The 12,823-nt window shown below is 40.8% G+C and overlaps 1 protein-coding gene across 3 annotated transcripts in view; it reads right to left on the minus strand.

The window, feature by feature from the left end:
• The window catches only part of LOC115463193 (adenomatous polyposis coli protein-like), a 343,184-nt gene that overhangs the window by 11,475 nt on the left and 318,886 nt on the right, over positions 1–12,823 (minus strand). For all 3 annotated transcript variants that reach the window (XM_030193482.1, XM_030193484.1, XM_030193483.1), the window contains one exon: positions 7,602–7,816. In XM_030193482.1, coding sequence (XP_030049342.1) covers positions 7,602–7,816 — 215 coding nt within the window. The remainder of the gene's footprint in view (positions 1–7,601; positions 7,817–12,823) is intronic.

Here is a 12,823-nt window from a genome sequence, read left to right on the forward strand (position 1 = left end):
TAAGTTACAGTTTTCTCAAAGTTATAACTGATAGAGAAATTACCTAAATTCTATGTTTACTGTTTGAATAGAGGGTATTAATAAGTCATGATTAGAAGGTAATAAACAGATAATGTAGAAGTGGAAAAAGGTATGGAGAAGGGCAACCAAAATGAATAATGGGAAGGAAGGGCTCTCATATTATTTAATGTTTCAAAAATCTCTTAAAACTTATCTGTTTTCTAACTGAAATTTCATGCATTTATTAATGATGTTTAATTTTATTTTGTAATTCCCTCTATTGTCGAGGCTAACTCTTGTAATCCACATAGAATCCTGCAAAATATAAGGCTCTCGATGGTATGGTATGGTAAGGTAGATGATTGCGGGGAGATATGTGAGTCACTTGCTTATACTTTCCAAAAACACAAGAGTAGGCATACTGAGTCACACCAATGGTCAATCTAGCCAAGTATCCTGTTTTCCAAACAATGGCCAAGCCAGGTCATGTGTACCTGGCAGAAACCCAAATCATGGCAACATTCCTTAGTACAAATCCCAGGGCAAGCAGTTGCTTCCCATGCCTGCCTCAATAGCAGTCTATGGACTTTTCCTCCAGGAATTTGTCCAAACCTTTTTTAAACCCAGATACACTAACTGCTGTTACCACATCCTCCAGCAAAGAGTTCCAGAGCTTAACTATTCATTGACTGAAAAAAATATTTCCTCCCATTTGTTTTAAAAGTATTTCTATGTAACTTCCTCGAGTGTTCCCTAGTCTTTGAACTTTTGGAACGAGTAAAAAAATCGATTTACTTCTACTTGTTCTACATCACTCAGGATTTTGTAGACCTCAATCATATCTCCTCTCATCCACCTCTTTTCCAAGCTGAAGAGCCCTAACCTCTTTAGCCTTTTCTCATATGAGAGGAGTTCCACTCCCTTTATCATTTTGGTCACTCTTCTTTGAACCTTTTGGTAGGGGGTTTACGTAGCAAGATGTACATGGAGAGACTTGCTGACCTAAACATGTATACCCTGGAGGAAAGGAGAAACAGGGGTAATATTGATACAGACGTTCAAATATTTGAAAGGTATTAATCCGCAAACAAACCTTTTCTGGAGACGGGAAAGTGGTAGAACTAGAAGGCATGAATTGAAGTTGAAAGGGGGTCGACTCAGGAATGATGTCAGGAAGTATTTTTTCACTGACAGGGTGGTAGATACCTGGACTACCCTCCTGCGGGAAGTGGTAGAAATGAAAACTGTAACAGAATTCAAAAATGCGTGGGATAAATACAAAGGAATCCTATTTAGAAGCTTAATGGAGACTGGGTGGCAACACTGATGATTGGGAAGCAAAGCCAGTGCTGGGCAGACTTCTACAGTCTGTGCCCTGAAAATGGCAAGGCCAAATCAAGGACAGGTATACATATAAAATATCATGTACAATGAGTTTATCTTGTTGGGCAGACTGGATGGACCATACAGGCCTTTATCTGCCGTCATCTACTATGTTATGTTGCTGTTAGACCTCCATTGTCAAAAGGACAGAAGGATCAGATACAAGTAAAGGACAATACAAGGATATAGGCAAAAGACAATAAAACATATTATTACAAAGAGGTAGGTAAAAACATAAACCTACAGGTAAGGAACAAAAAAAGAAAAATATTCTATAAAGGCAGGTGACAACATAAGGATACAAAGAAAGGGGCAACATAAGGATTGTTCCATAGAGGCAGGTATCTCATCTGCATTGCCTGGGATGCCTTTTCCACCTAGAGAATAGAGCTGTATGCCACTTCAAATAAATTACTTAAGTGCTTTAAAAAATTTAATTTGATTGGCTTCGGTATGCAAGATTCGTGGGAGAGAGTTCCAAGGGAGAGAGCTAAGTGGAAGAAAGCAGATTGACGGGCAGAGTCAAGCCATGCTTGAGTCAGCGGTGGCAGAGAAAGGACCATAGGTGGAGGGGCTACTGTATAAGGAACTATTGTAGTTGCAAGGTAAGGAGGAAGTCCTGTGAAGATAGCGCTATGGGTTAGCATAAGTATTTTAAACTGAAAATAATATTTCACAGGAAGCTAGTGAAGTTGGAAAAGGTAGGACAAAATTCGCTCCAATTTCTTTAGGTGGAATAAGATATGTATTGCAGTGATTTGTACCAACTGTAAGCACTTGATTGAATATTGTGGGAGGACAGCTAGTACAGAGTTGCAGTAATTGAGTTGAGACGTAAAGTGTGTGAAAAACTGTCTGTAGGTCCTAAGTGTCAAAGAAAGATCTAACAGAATGGATCCGACACAATCCAGAAAACAGCATTTCACAACTGCAGATATGTAGGACTGAAAGCACAGTCAATGATCAATAAGGATGCCTAAATACAGTGGATTCTGGTTAATTGGGGTGGCCGCATATTTGGCCCAAAACACAGAGAACGGAAACAAAGCGCAGTTGTAAAGGGACAACGGTTTCACTTATTTGGGACAATGCGCCATTTATTTGAGGCAGTAATGTACATAAAACATCACTGATATGTCACCAACCCCTGAAGTTTATATGGTCTGCCGCATTTGCGTATACGTGCTGCTGCGGGGTGTGTCGTATTCCATTTGAGACATGTGCTGAAAAAATGCCAAAGAAAGATCTAACACTCGCAGACAAAACTGCCTTGCTAGAATAATTGAAAAAACAACCACCAAACACCGGTCAATGCCAACTGGCAGAGATTACAGGAGTGCCAAAACCCACAATAGCATGTGTTGTACAACAAGAGAACTTGATAAACAAGTGGACTTTAACTGAGAGGCAACAGGGCATTTCCTAAAAACGGACGCATGACAGTAAGGATCCCGATGTAGAAGAGGACCTGAATCAGTGGTTCTCAGGAACCGGTGCCTGTGTGAATGGACCAATGTTAAAAAGCAAGTCAGAGGAGTAAGTTAGAAAACTTGGTCACAATGATTTTAAAGCAACAGATGGCTGGTTGTCATGATGGAAATGCAGGTTCAGGATAAAGTTTGAGGTCACACGGTGAGAAGGACAATGCTGACGCTATAAACGCTGAACAATGGAAAGCCACAAAGCTTCCACATCTCTGGAGGTCATCTTTGAAGACCTTATACCGTGCCAAACCGCCAAGCTATAGAATAAAATTTGCTCACATCATCTTCAACAGCAAAAGAAGTCAGTGCAAAGACTGATCTTTTACAAGCAGTTTATTTATTTATTACATTTGTATCCCACGCTTTCCCATTTAGAGCAGGTTCAATGCGGCTTACATAGTAATTGGGATTACATAGTATTGATAGGAAAAAAAGGTTAAGTATAGCAGAATAATAAGAGGGATATGTAAAAGAGAAAGGTAGGTAGAGAAGGGTAGGGGAGTAGGAGAGGTATAAGCAAGGTTAGATGTACAAAGTAGGAGGGGTAGTGGAGGCGGGAGGGAAAGGGACACAAGATAAGCATAGAGAAATTAGGTGGGAGATGTAGTCTGAATCATTGTCATTGTTTCCAGGATATGTGTTGGGTAGATGGGTTCAAAAGATTAATTTGGGTCATTTGAGTAGGCGTGCTTGAACAGATAGGTTTTTAGAGATTTCCGGATAGGACTGGGGCGAGCATTCCAGAGTTGGCTGCCTAAGAAACAGAAGTTGGATTCATAATAGGTTTTGTACTTGAGACCTTTGCAGTTGGGGTAAGTTCGAGAAGTTTCAGACATGTTTCTGGCTGGAAGGTTAATCAGGTTGAGCATATAGCACGGAGATTCGCCATGGATAATCTTGTGGATTAATGTGTGGTCTTTGAAGTTGATTCGTTCTATTGCTGATAGCTGGCGAAGTGTTAGCAGTACAACCATTCAGCATTGTTTTGCTCACTGTGGGTTTAAACACCAGGATAAGACTGAAAATAAAAATGCATTGGATAATGAGAATTATGTTATGGAAGCACACTGGGTGGAAAGCTATGAAGAGTTTTCATCCATTGACAGCAATCGTCAATGCTTCAATGAAAACGAGGGGTGTGAGGATGAAATCGTTAAGCAAATTTCAGCCAAACATATGAAAACGTCAGAAAATCAGGTAACTGAAGAGGATGACACAACAAGTGACAAACCAAGATGCCATGAGATTTATTTCTGGATTAAAACTTTTTTTCATGCAGGAATGTGATGAAGGCAGTTCGGTTACTGCTCTAGAGACCTGTGCTGATTTTGTCCAGCTGCAATCAATGAAGGAGTTCATCAAGGTACGCTTGATCGATACCTCCAACGTTAATGCTGTTCTGAATACAAAACTTTTCTTTTAATTCATGCAAATTTAAATGTTTTCTTTCCTTTATTTCAACTTTTGTATTACTGAACAAATGTAAGATTTGAAAATAAATTGTACTGTTTTATTTTTCTTCCACATTTGTGTTTGGACACTAAATGTTTTGACTTTTGTCACTTGTACTGACTTTTTTCAATGGTAACACATCAACTTAGTTTTTTCAGGGCAGCTGCTTAATTAGGGAAATGTACTATAGTTCCGATGTGTTCCAATGAACCAGAGTCCACTGCCTCTGAAAGAGTCGACTAGTGCAATCGGATGACCAGACAAAAGAGGAGATATGATTAGGTGCAATAAATGATTAGAGAACCAAATTGTTGTTGATTTAGCAAAGTTCAAGAGGAGATGATTACTGGCAAGCCATGACTCAACACTGGTGGGGCAATTGTAGAGGTGGTTGAAGGAATCTGTGTAATGTAACAGTAAAATATCATTGGCATAATAGCAGGCACTAATACCAACTGGATGATGGTGGTTAAGAGGGCTTTGGAAGATATTAAAAAGCAGGGGAGACAACACAGACCCTTGACTAATATTCTTCGATCTATCTCAGTTGGTAATGTCGATGACCAGTTGGTTGGTGACCAGTCAAGGCTGGTCACCAACCACAGCCCCAGGATGGAGAGATGGTATAGGCTGTTATTTTTTTTCTTTTCCAGGTTTAACCTCCTTTAGGAATTATTTTGATTTTTATCTCTCTTAGGATGTATTCCTTTTTATTTCCCTTAATGGATTGCTGCCTAGACTTTTTTTGAGCTTCTGGAATCTCCATTATTGAGGACTCTGATGATGTTGGAGAATTATTGTTTATTTATTTTTCGTTATTGGTGTATGTCAGTATTTCAACAATTTCTGTAAGGATTTATTCCTGTATAGTCAATGAAAATGTATACATATGTAAAAAAAAAAAAAAAAAAGAACAAAGGTACAGCCTGTTGTCTAGCCATCACCTCCAAACCCCCCCCCCCCCCCCCCCAAATAGCATAAGCAAGGAGAATCAAACATCGGGGTTGGAGTACTGTCATAACAGAATTCCTCTGCACTATCCCATATGCCTCATCTCTCCCATCCCCTCTTCTAGCATAGAGAAAAGCAACTTCAACAGCAGTCTTCAACCATAGAAGGAGTAGGCCACGATCATGAGTGGAAGGCCTCCTAGAATGCACTCTATAAAAGTAGATGTTTTAATAACTCCCCTTAAAATTAAAAATATAACTAAACATGTCAGAAGTTGAAAGACAAATATATTTCATAATATGAACATCCAACTGTAAAAGACACAAACTTGTAGCGTAACTTTCATTTATATAAATAAAATAGACTCAACTTAGTAAAGCATAATATGCAACAGAAACCCAGGTCTGTAAAATGAGTCAATCCTAATAAAGTGACAGCAGTATAATAATAATAATAGTAAAACGTTATTTTTAACCCGCTATATCTCAAGTAATCTAAGCTGGGAAGAAAGAAATGTATAATAAAATTAATGGAGGACATTATATGCAAATCAAGTTCCTGCATATTCGTTGTGGATATCCTGAAAACCTGACTGGCAAGGGGTACTCCAGGACTGGACATGGGAAACAGGGATGTAAAATCCTCAAAGTCCCTGGATACTGTAATGTAAAACAAATTTGTTTCTTCAACAAATTGCTGAACACAGTATAAAACGCTCTGCGTTTGGCTGCTACCCCAGTCAAATAGTCCTGAAATATTCAGACAATCTCACCATGATATTACAAGGAGCCTTGTACTTTATATTTACAAAGAATCTCTGATTTATGTACAAAGTTCAGAAATCTGGCAACAATAATTCAGGGTCGATTATTATTGGCCCTCTTTGGGCCTACACAGTGAGCTCTCGCAATGATTACCAGACCATAAGCAAGCTCCAAAATGAATGTCTCTGATAACCAAGTTTCAAGCCATCCTTGCAGCGTCTTCAGGGATCAATTCGGGGATACCAACAATACACAGATTATTTCTGTACGACCTATTTTCTGTGTCTTTTAATTTGTTGGCATGGCTTTTAGTCTAAGCATTGAGCGCTGTTACCTGTGGCGACAGCATAGCCATATCCTCTTTGGTAGCTGAGAATCGATTATCTACAATGTTCATATGAGCTGAGATCTCATTTAAAGTACACTGTACTGTAACAATTTGCTCTTTCAGCTCCCGAAAATAATTAGCCAGTGCCTGTACCACTTAGCTCAGCCACTGTAAGATAAATAGAACTGCTCCTCGTGATCGGTACTGTACTGTCAGCCATCTTGTCTTCGGAGGCATGTGCTTTCTCCTTATCTTTCTTCTGTGTTTTAGATGCCATCACATCTGGATATTTAAGTACAAATCTGTCCATGTATGTTCTAATAACGACTCACTCAAATGTATAGAGTCAAGGAAGTCAAATAAAGGGTGATAGAATCAGGGGGGGCCTGCTGAGTGGATCAAGAAGTGTCCTTACCCACTCACCAAATCATGTGGTCTCTGTTGAGGGAGCAGATTAAGGTCAAGGAAGCTAAGCCACTGATATGGAAAAGGATCAAATATGTTTGCTTGGAGGCTGAAAGAAATTTCATAATTGTGGATAGTGAGATAAGGTTAAATTTGGCCCAAGAGGAGTTCAAGGAAACAGAGGAATGGTATTTAAGGGTAGGTGTCGGACAAGGGATCTGAGTGGGAAGGAGATATAGCAGAAATTTGATTTATCAAGAAGGATGATCTCAAATTGGTGACCTTAGTTTCAAAACTCTGCAACAGATCGTCAGCTAACAGAGGTACACACCTACAGCATTTCAGAAATGAGGAGAGTGAAGCTGACAGAAAACAGAGAAAAGTTGTCAGATGGTTGGTCACTGACATGAGTGAATTGTAGAATGTTTTCTTTGCTGAGAGGACAGTATGTTGACGACTGTGACTGTCAGCTTGATGTTCTGGAGTATGGTTTTTGCACCAGAGTCTTTCTGCTTTCCTGACTTGTCGATTAAGGGAGTGAAGGCCTGCCTGATAGCAGGGATGGTGCTTGTCCATCCGTATGGGTGACTAGGTGGATATGTGTTTGTTTGGGGGGGGGGGGGGTGTATTTTTGGGAATATGGCTGTGGGTCTGGGTGAGGGGTGGGGTTGTGCAGGGTTGTGTGTGCATATGGACTATGTGTGAGGATGGAGATTTGTGCATGAGGGTGTTTGTGTGGTGACAGAGGATATATGCAAGTCACCTGAATCTTTTGATGGGCATTTGAAATTTTCAATAACCATAAATTATGACAAGAAAAGACTGTCTACCTACCTGTGGTCTTCATTTGTGGCTATCAAACTAGATACATTGCGCAGTATTCCTCCTCCACTCTCAATGATGGCTAAAGTATTGGTTTGACTCCGATAAGTTAATGTGCCAACTAAAAATGCAAGAGCACCATCCACAGCACAAATGTCAGCTTTATTTTCAGTGCAATGTGCTGACAAATTCCATAAGGCACTCAGGACACTTTTTAGGGTGGATTCCTATGAAGACATGAAATACATAAAAAAAAGTTACATAAATTTTTCATTACTTATTATTTATTCATGTTTCAGTACTAAGCGAGGTACAAACATCAGAAAGTAAATGATCCAATTAAGTTTACCAATTTTCCTTGAACAATTTCATAATTGAGCATTTACTAGTCAGACTTTTTTCCTTTTAAACCTTCACAGATATTCTACATCCCTTGTTTCCCAATATTGTGGATAAGATGAAGTAGAAACTGAATAAAATAAATGACACAATAACCTTTTCAACAACAAAAATGTGTGGAACACATCTTTCTGTGGAATGAGCAGCATGCATCTGGACAGGTCTCATATATCCATAAAAAGAACAGTAAAATCCGCCCCTCCCCCTAGTCTCTTTTCCAAATCAAACATATAAACGGCAAGTGACCGACTCACCTGCAAATGCACAGTAGAGACTTCCCTCTCTGTCCCGCCCTCGCGTCAAGTCAGAGGGCGGAACAGAGAGGGAAATGGAGTCGGAGTCACTGTCGGATGCTGCCGCCTGGAAACGAACATCGCGCGCACCAACTCCACCCTCCCCCCCATCCCCGCTCCCGCCCTCCTCCGTATCGGGTCCCCTGCACTGACAGCGCCTCTCACCTCCGTATGGAAGCGCTGCAGGCAGCAGCAGAGCGATCTGCTGCTGCCTGCAGCGCTTTCACACGGAGGTGAAAGGTGCTGTCAGGTCAGTGCAGGGGGCCCAGCACGGAGGGGGGAGGGAGCGGCGGCGAGAAGGGTAGCTGGAAATCTTGCCCGTTTTTACGGGCTTAACGGCTAGTTTTAACATAAAGGGAGAGAGGAGGTGGAGACATACATGGACCTGTTATACAACGCAGCAGCATTGCAATGAATTTTGTAAATTAACAAATGTGCTTGTGTTATAACAAGAGGCTCTGGTCACTCACACCACCTGCTTTAAGTGGATGTGGTTAAACATATATACAGGAAAATGAAGACAGTGGAGATGACAATGAGCAAAATATCTTTTATTGAGCATCTTCACTGTACTTGACTCGGGGGCCATGTTCCGGCTACAACACCTGCATCAGGAATCTTACACAACAACCTCATGGTTCTTTTCTGGGAGAAGGTGTTTCTAGTAGTGGAAAGGAAGCCCTAGGAGACAGGGCAGAAAGGAGTGCCAGTGGAAACAATCTTCTGGGAATTGTACCTCAGGGCTTCCTTTCCACTGCTGGAAACACCTTCTCCCAGAAAAGAACTGTGAAGTTACCTTGTAAAACTCCTAATGATGCAGGTGTTGTAGCAGGTGTTGCATTACGACTGACGCTGTTGTTGTGTGAGTTTCACCAATTTATTCGGAGACCCCTGACGCAGGTGCGGCAGCACCGAAACACCGCCCGTGTCGGGTCTCTCTTCAATCAAAGTTCACCATTAAAGGATTATTTTAATGAAAAAACTGTGTTCCTTCCCGTTTTAAAGGCCCTTTGTGCTCTTCTTTTTTGCAGGTGTTGTAGCTGAAATATGGACCCTGTCGAGTCAACTGAAGATTCTCAATAAAAGATTTTTTGCTCTGCTGTTTCCACTGTCTTCATTTTTTTGGATTTTTTTGTGGAGGACTTTGCTTCTGTGTTTTGCTTTAAACATGTATATAGTCATAAGTATTTACAAGGATATACATATACACACAAAGAAAAACAGATTGCAAACACATTGAGGGTGGGGGGGAAGTAGGGTTGCCAACATTGTGAAGGAGAAATACCCACTTGCCCCTTCCCTCTACTTTTCCCTTGCACCACCCCCATCCCATCCCCTGGAACATCTCTTTAGTAGATAGGCGAATAAACTGTGCACTGCTAAATAGCCAAGCTATTTTCTGCAGACAGGTTGGGACTACTGGGCAATGATGAGTCTTGATTTCCATTGGTAAAATCCATAGAAAGGGCTTTTATTATTTCCCTTTAAAGGGGCAATTCTATAAAGTAAATGCTAAAACTTATGCACCAATTATGCATGTAATTGTTTAGAATACTAGCATATTAGTGCAGACATGCTGACATGCTATTCTGTAACTACATGAATATCTCCAACAGCACATAGTGTGCAAGTGGGCATACACTTATGCATGTAACTCACTTATATGTACACATTTACATCTCTGTATTGCTGGCATAAGTGCTTGAACCTAAGTACAAACCGCAAACATACCTGGTTATGTTACTGTTCTATAACAGCAAGTAGGCACCTACTTTCCATTATAGAATATGTGCCAATCAGGTGCCCTCTGGGCACCTATATATAGGCGGATGGTTATAAAATTACCCTGTGAATGTTTATACAATAAAAATTACATAGTTTACAATATTGTAAACATTTATCGCAGTTAACAATCCCACACATCTTATTGTGTCACCCAGAGCTCTCCTTCATTCATATGATCCCTTAAACATGGGGTCTGCAACTCTTCAAAACAGAAATACCAAGTTACTTTTTAATTATTGTGAAAAATAATTCAACAGCCATAATAAGACGATCATATAAATTGCTTCTTCCTCTGCCTTAACACTCCCCCAATCCCATTAGTTACATGTAGTCACATTTTTTCTCTTTCTTCCATCTCAATTCTGTTCATCTCTCTCCAGTTTCCTACCAGTGTCTCTTTCTCTCCCAACCCCAGCAGTCATATCTCTCCCTTTCAACCTTGCTGTTCCCAGCAGTCACATTCTATATCTGAGCTGAACTGGAAACCCCAAGAAACCAGACTCTGAATGCATTGCAATAGCAGAGAAACAGAAATAGAAATAAATTTCCTATTTCAATGTGCAAAATACAAAAATATTGGACATACACATTTACCAAAACAGTGGAAAATGAAAGATTTCCCACATAAGAATGAGCAGGAAAACCTGTGTATAATCATGGATGAAAGGGAAGAAACAGCAGTTATAGCAGCAACATATGCTGTATCCTGCCACTAAGCAAGAAATGTGATCTGACCAGGGACAAAGCCGATCACAACCAGAATCTGGAAATTGTTCTTCTTATTTTACTGTTCTTGTAAATCATCTCCTTCTGTCTTTCTCTTTTATTGGTAGAATGTATTACTAAAATTGTAAAATTGTCATGCCAATAAAGTTATCTAAATCTTTGTCCCTAATCCCATCCACAGCAGTCACATTCTCTCTTCCTCTCCTGTTCCCAGCAATCACATTTTCTTTTTCTGACGCCTTGACCCTAAGGATCCCGTCCCCAGCCCAAGTCCCTTCCGAGTTTATCTCTCTTTCCTCCATTCCACCTAACCTTGCTGATGCATCCTGTATTGCCCCAGGTAACCATGCTGCAACTGATGTAAACCAACCAAGGAGGCAGAAGAAAACAGGAGATGAAATGACATCAAAACGTTGAAGCCACTTAGCTTAGTCTCTCTTTACCCTCCCTGTGCACCTTTCACTCAAAACAAAGCAAACAAACGTATGAGCTGCTGCATCCATGTTGTTGTTTTTTTTTATTGCTGGTAGCATTTTTCTTTGATCCCACTTACATTTTCAAACATACCAGCTTGTGCAGCATAAGGATGTACACAGAGGAAGTATAATAACGGAACAACTTTTCACAGGTAGAGTAGTAATTTGTTTTATAAATCATAATCAGTGTGTCATTTGGAGGAGCTGGTTATAGGGACACCCTAGCACTTGTTATATTTGTGAAGAGATATTTTTCTCCTGGTAAAGAGCCACTAAAACAGACATCATGTTATGAGAATCAGGTGATCAACATTCAGAGTTTCTACCTATCGATTTATTTACTTATTTATGACATTTATATCCCACATTAAACATGGATTAGGTTGAAACCTGGGAGCACTGAAAATCTTTTTTTCCCTGTGCCTAGATCACTACTACTACTACTACTATTTAGCATTTCTATATCGCTACAAGGCGTACGCAGCGCTGCACAAACATAGAAGAAAGACAGTCCCTGCTCAAAGAGCTTACAATCTAATAGACAAAAAATAAAGTAAGCAAATCAAATCAATGAATGTGAACGGGAAGGAAGAGAGGAGGGTAGGTGGAGGCAAGTGGTTACAAGTGGTTACGAGTCAAAAGCAATGTTAAAGAGGTGGGCTTTCAGTCTAGATTTAAAGGTGGCCAAGGATGGGGCAAGACGTAGGGGCTCAGGAAGTTTATTCCAGGCGTAGGGTGCAGCGAGACAGAAGGCGCGAAGTCTGGAGTTGGCAGTAGTGGAGAAAGGAACAGATAAGAAGGATTTATCCATGGAGCGGAGTGCACGGGAAGGGGTGTAGGGAAGGACGAGTGTGGAGAGATACTGGGGAGCAGCAGAGTGAGTACATTTATAGGTTAGTAGAAGAAGTTTGAACAGGATGCGAAAACGGATAGGGAGCCAGTGAGGAGAGGGGTAGTATGAGTAAAGCGACCCTGGCGGAAGACAAGACGGGCAGCAGAGTTTTGAACCGACTGGAGAGGGGAGAGGTGACTAAGTGGGAGGCCAGCAAGAAGCAGATTGCAGTAGTCTAAACGAGAGGTGACAAGGGTGTGGATGAGGGTTTTGGTAGAGTGCTCGGAAAGAAAGGGGCGGATTTTACGGATGTTGTAAAGAAAGAAATGACAGGTCTTGGCAATCTGCTGGATATGAGCAGAGAAGGAGAGAGAAGAGTCAAAGATGACCCCAAGGTTTCGAGCTGAGGAGACAGGGAGAATGAGAGAGCCATCAACAGAAATAGAAAACGGGGGGAGCGGGGAGGTGGGTTTGGGGGGGAAAATGAGAAGCTCGGTTTTGGTCATATTTAATTTCAGGTGGCGTTGACACATCCAGACAGCAATGTCAGACAAGCACGCTGAAACTTTGGTTTGGATGCAATTGAGATATCAGGGGTAGAAAGGTAGATTTGGGAGTCATCAGCATAGAGATGGTAGAAAAAGCCATGGGATGAGATTAATAAACCAAGGGAAGAAGTGTAGATAGAAAAGAGGAGGGGACCAAGAACAGAACCCTGAGGTA

Source organism: Microcaecilia unicolor, chromosome 2 (genome assembly GCF_901765095.1).
Source record: "Microcaecilia unicolor chromosome 2, aMicUni1.1, whole genome shotgun sequence".
NCBI classification, from domain to species: Eukaryota; Metazoa; Chordata; class Amphibia; order Gymnophiona; family Siphonopidae; genus Microcaecilia; species Microcaecilia unicolor.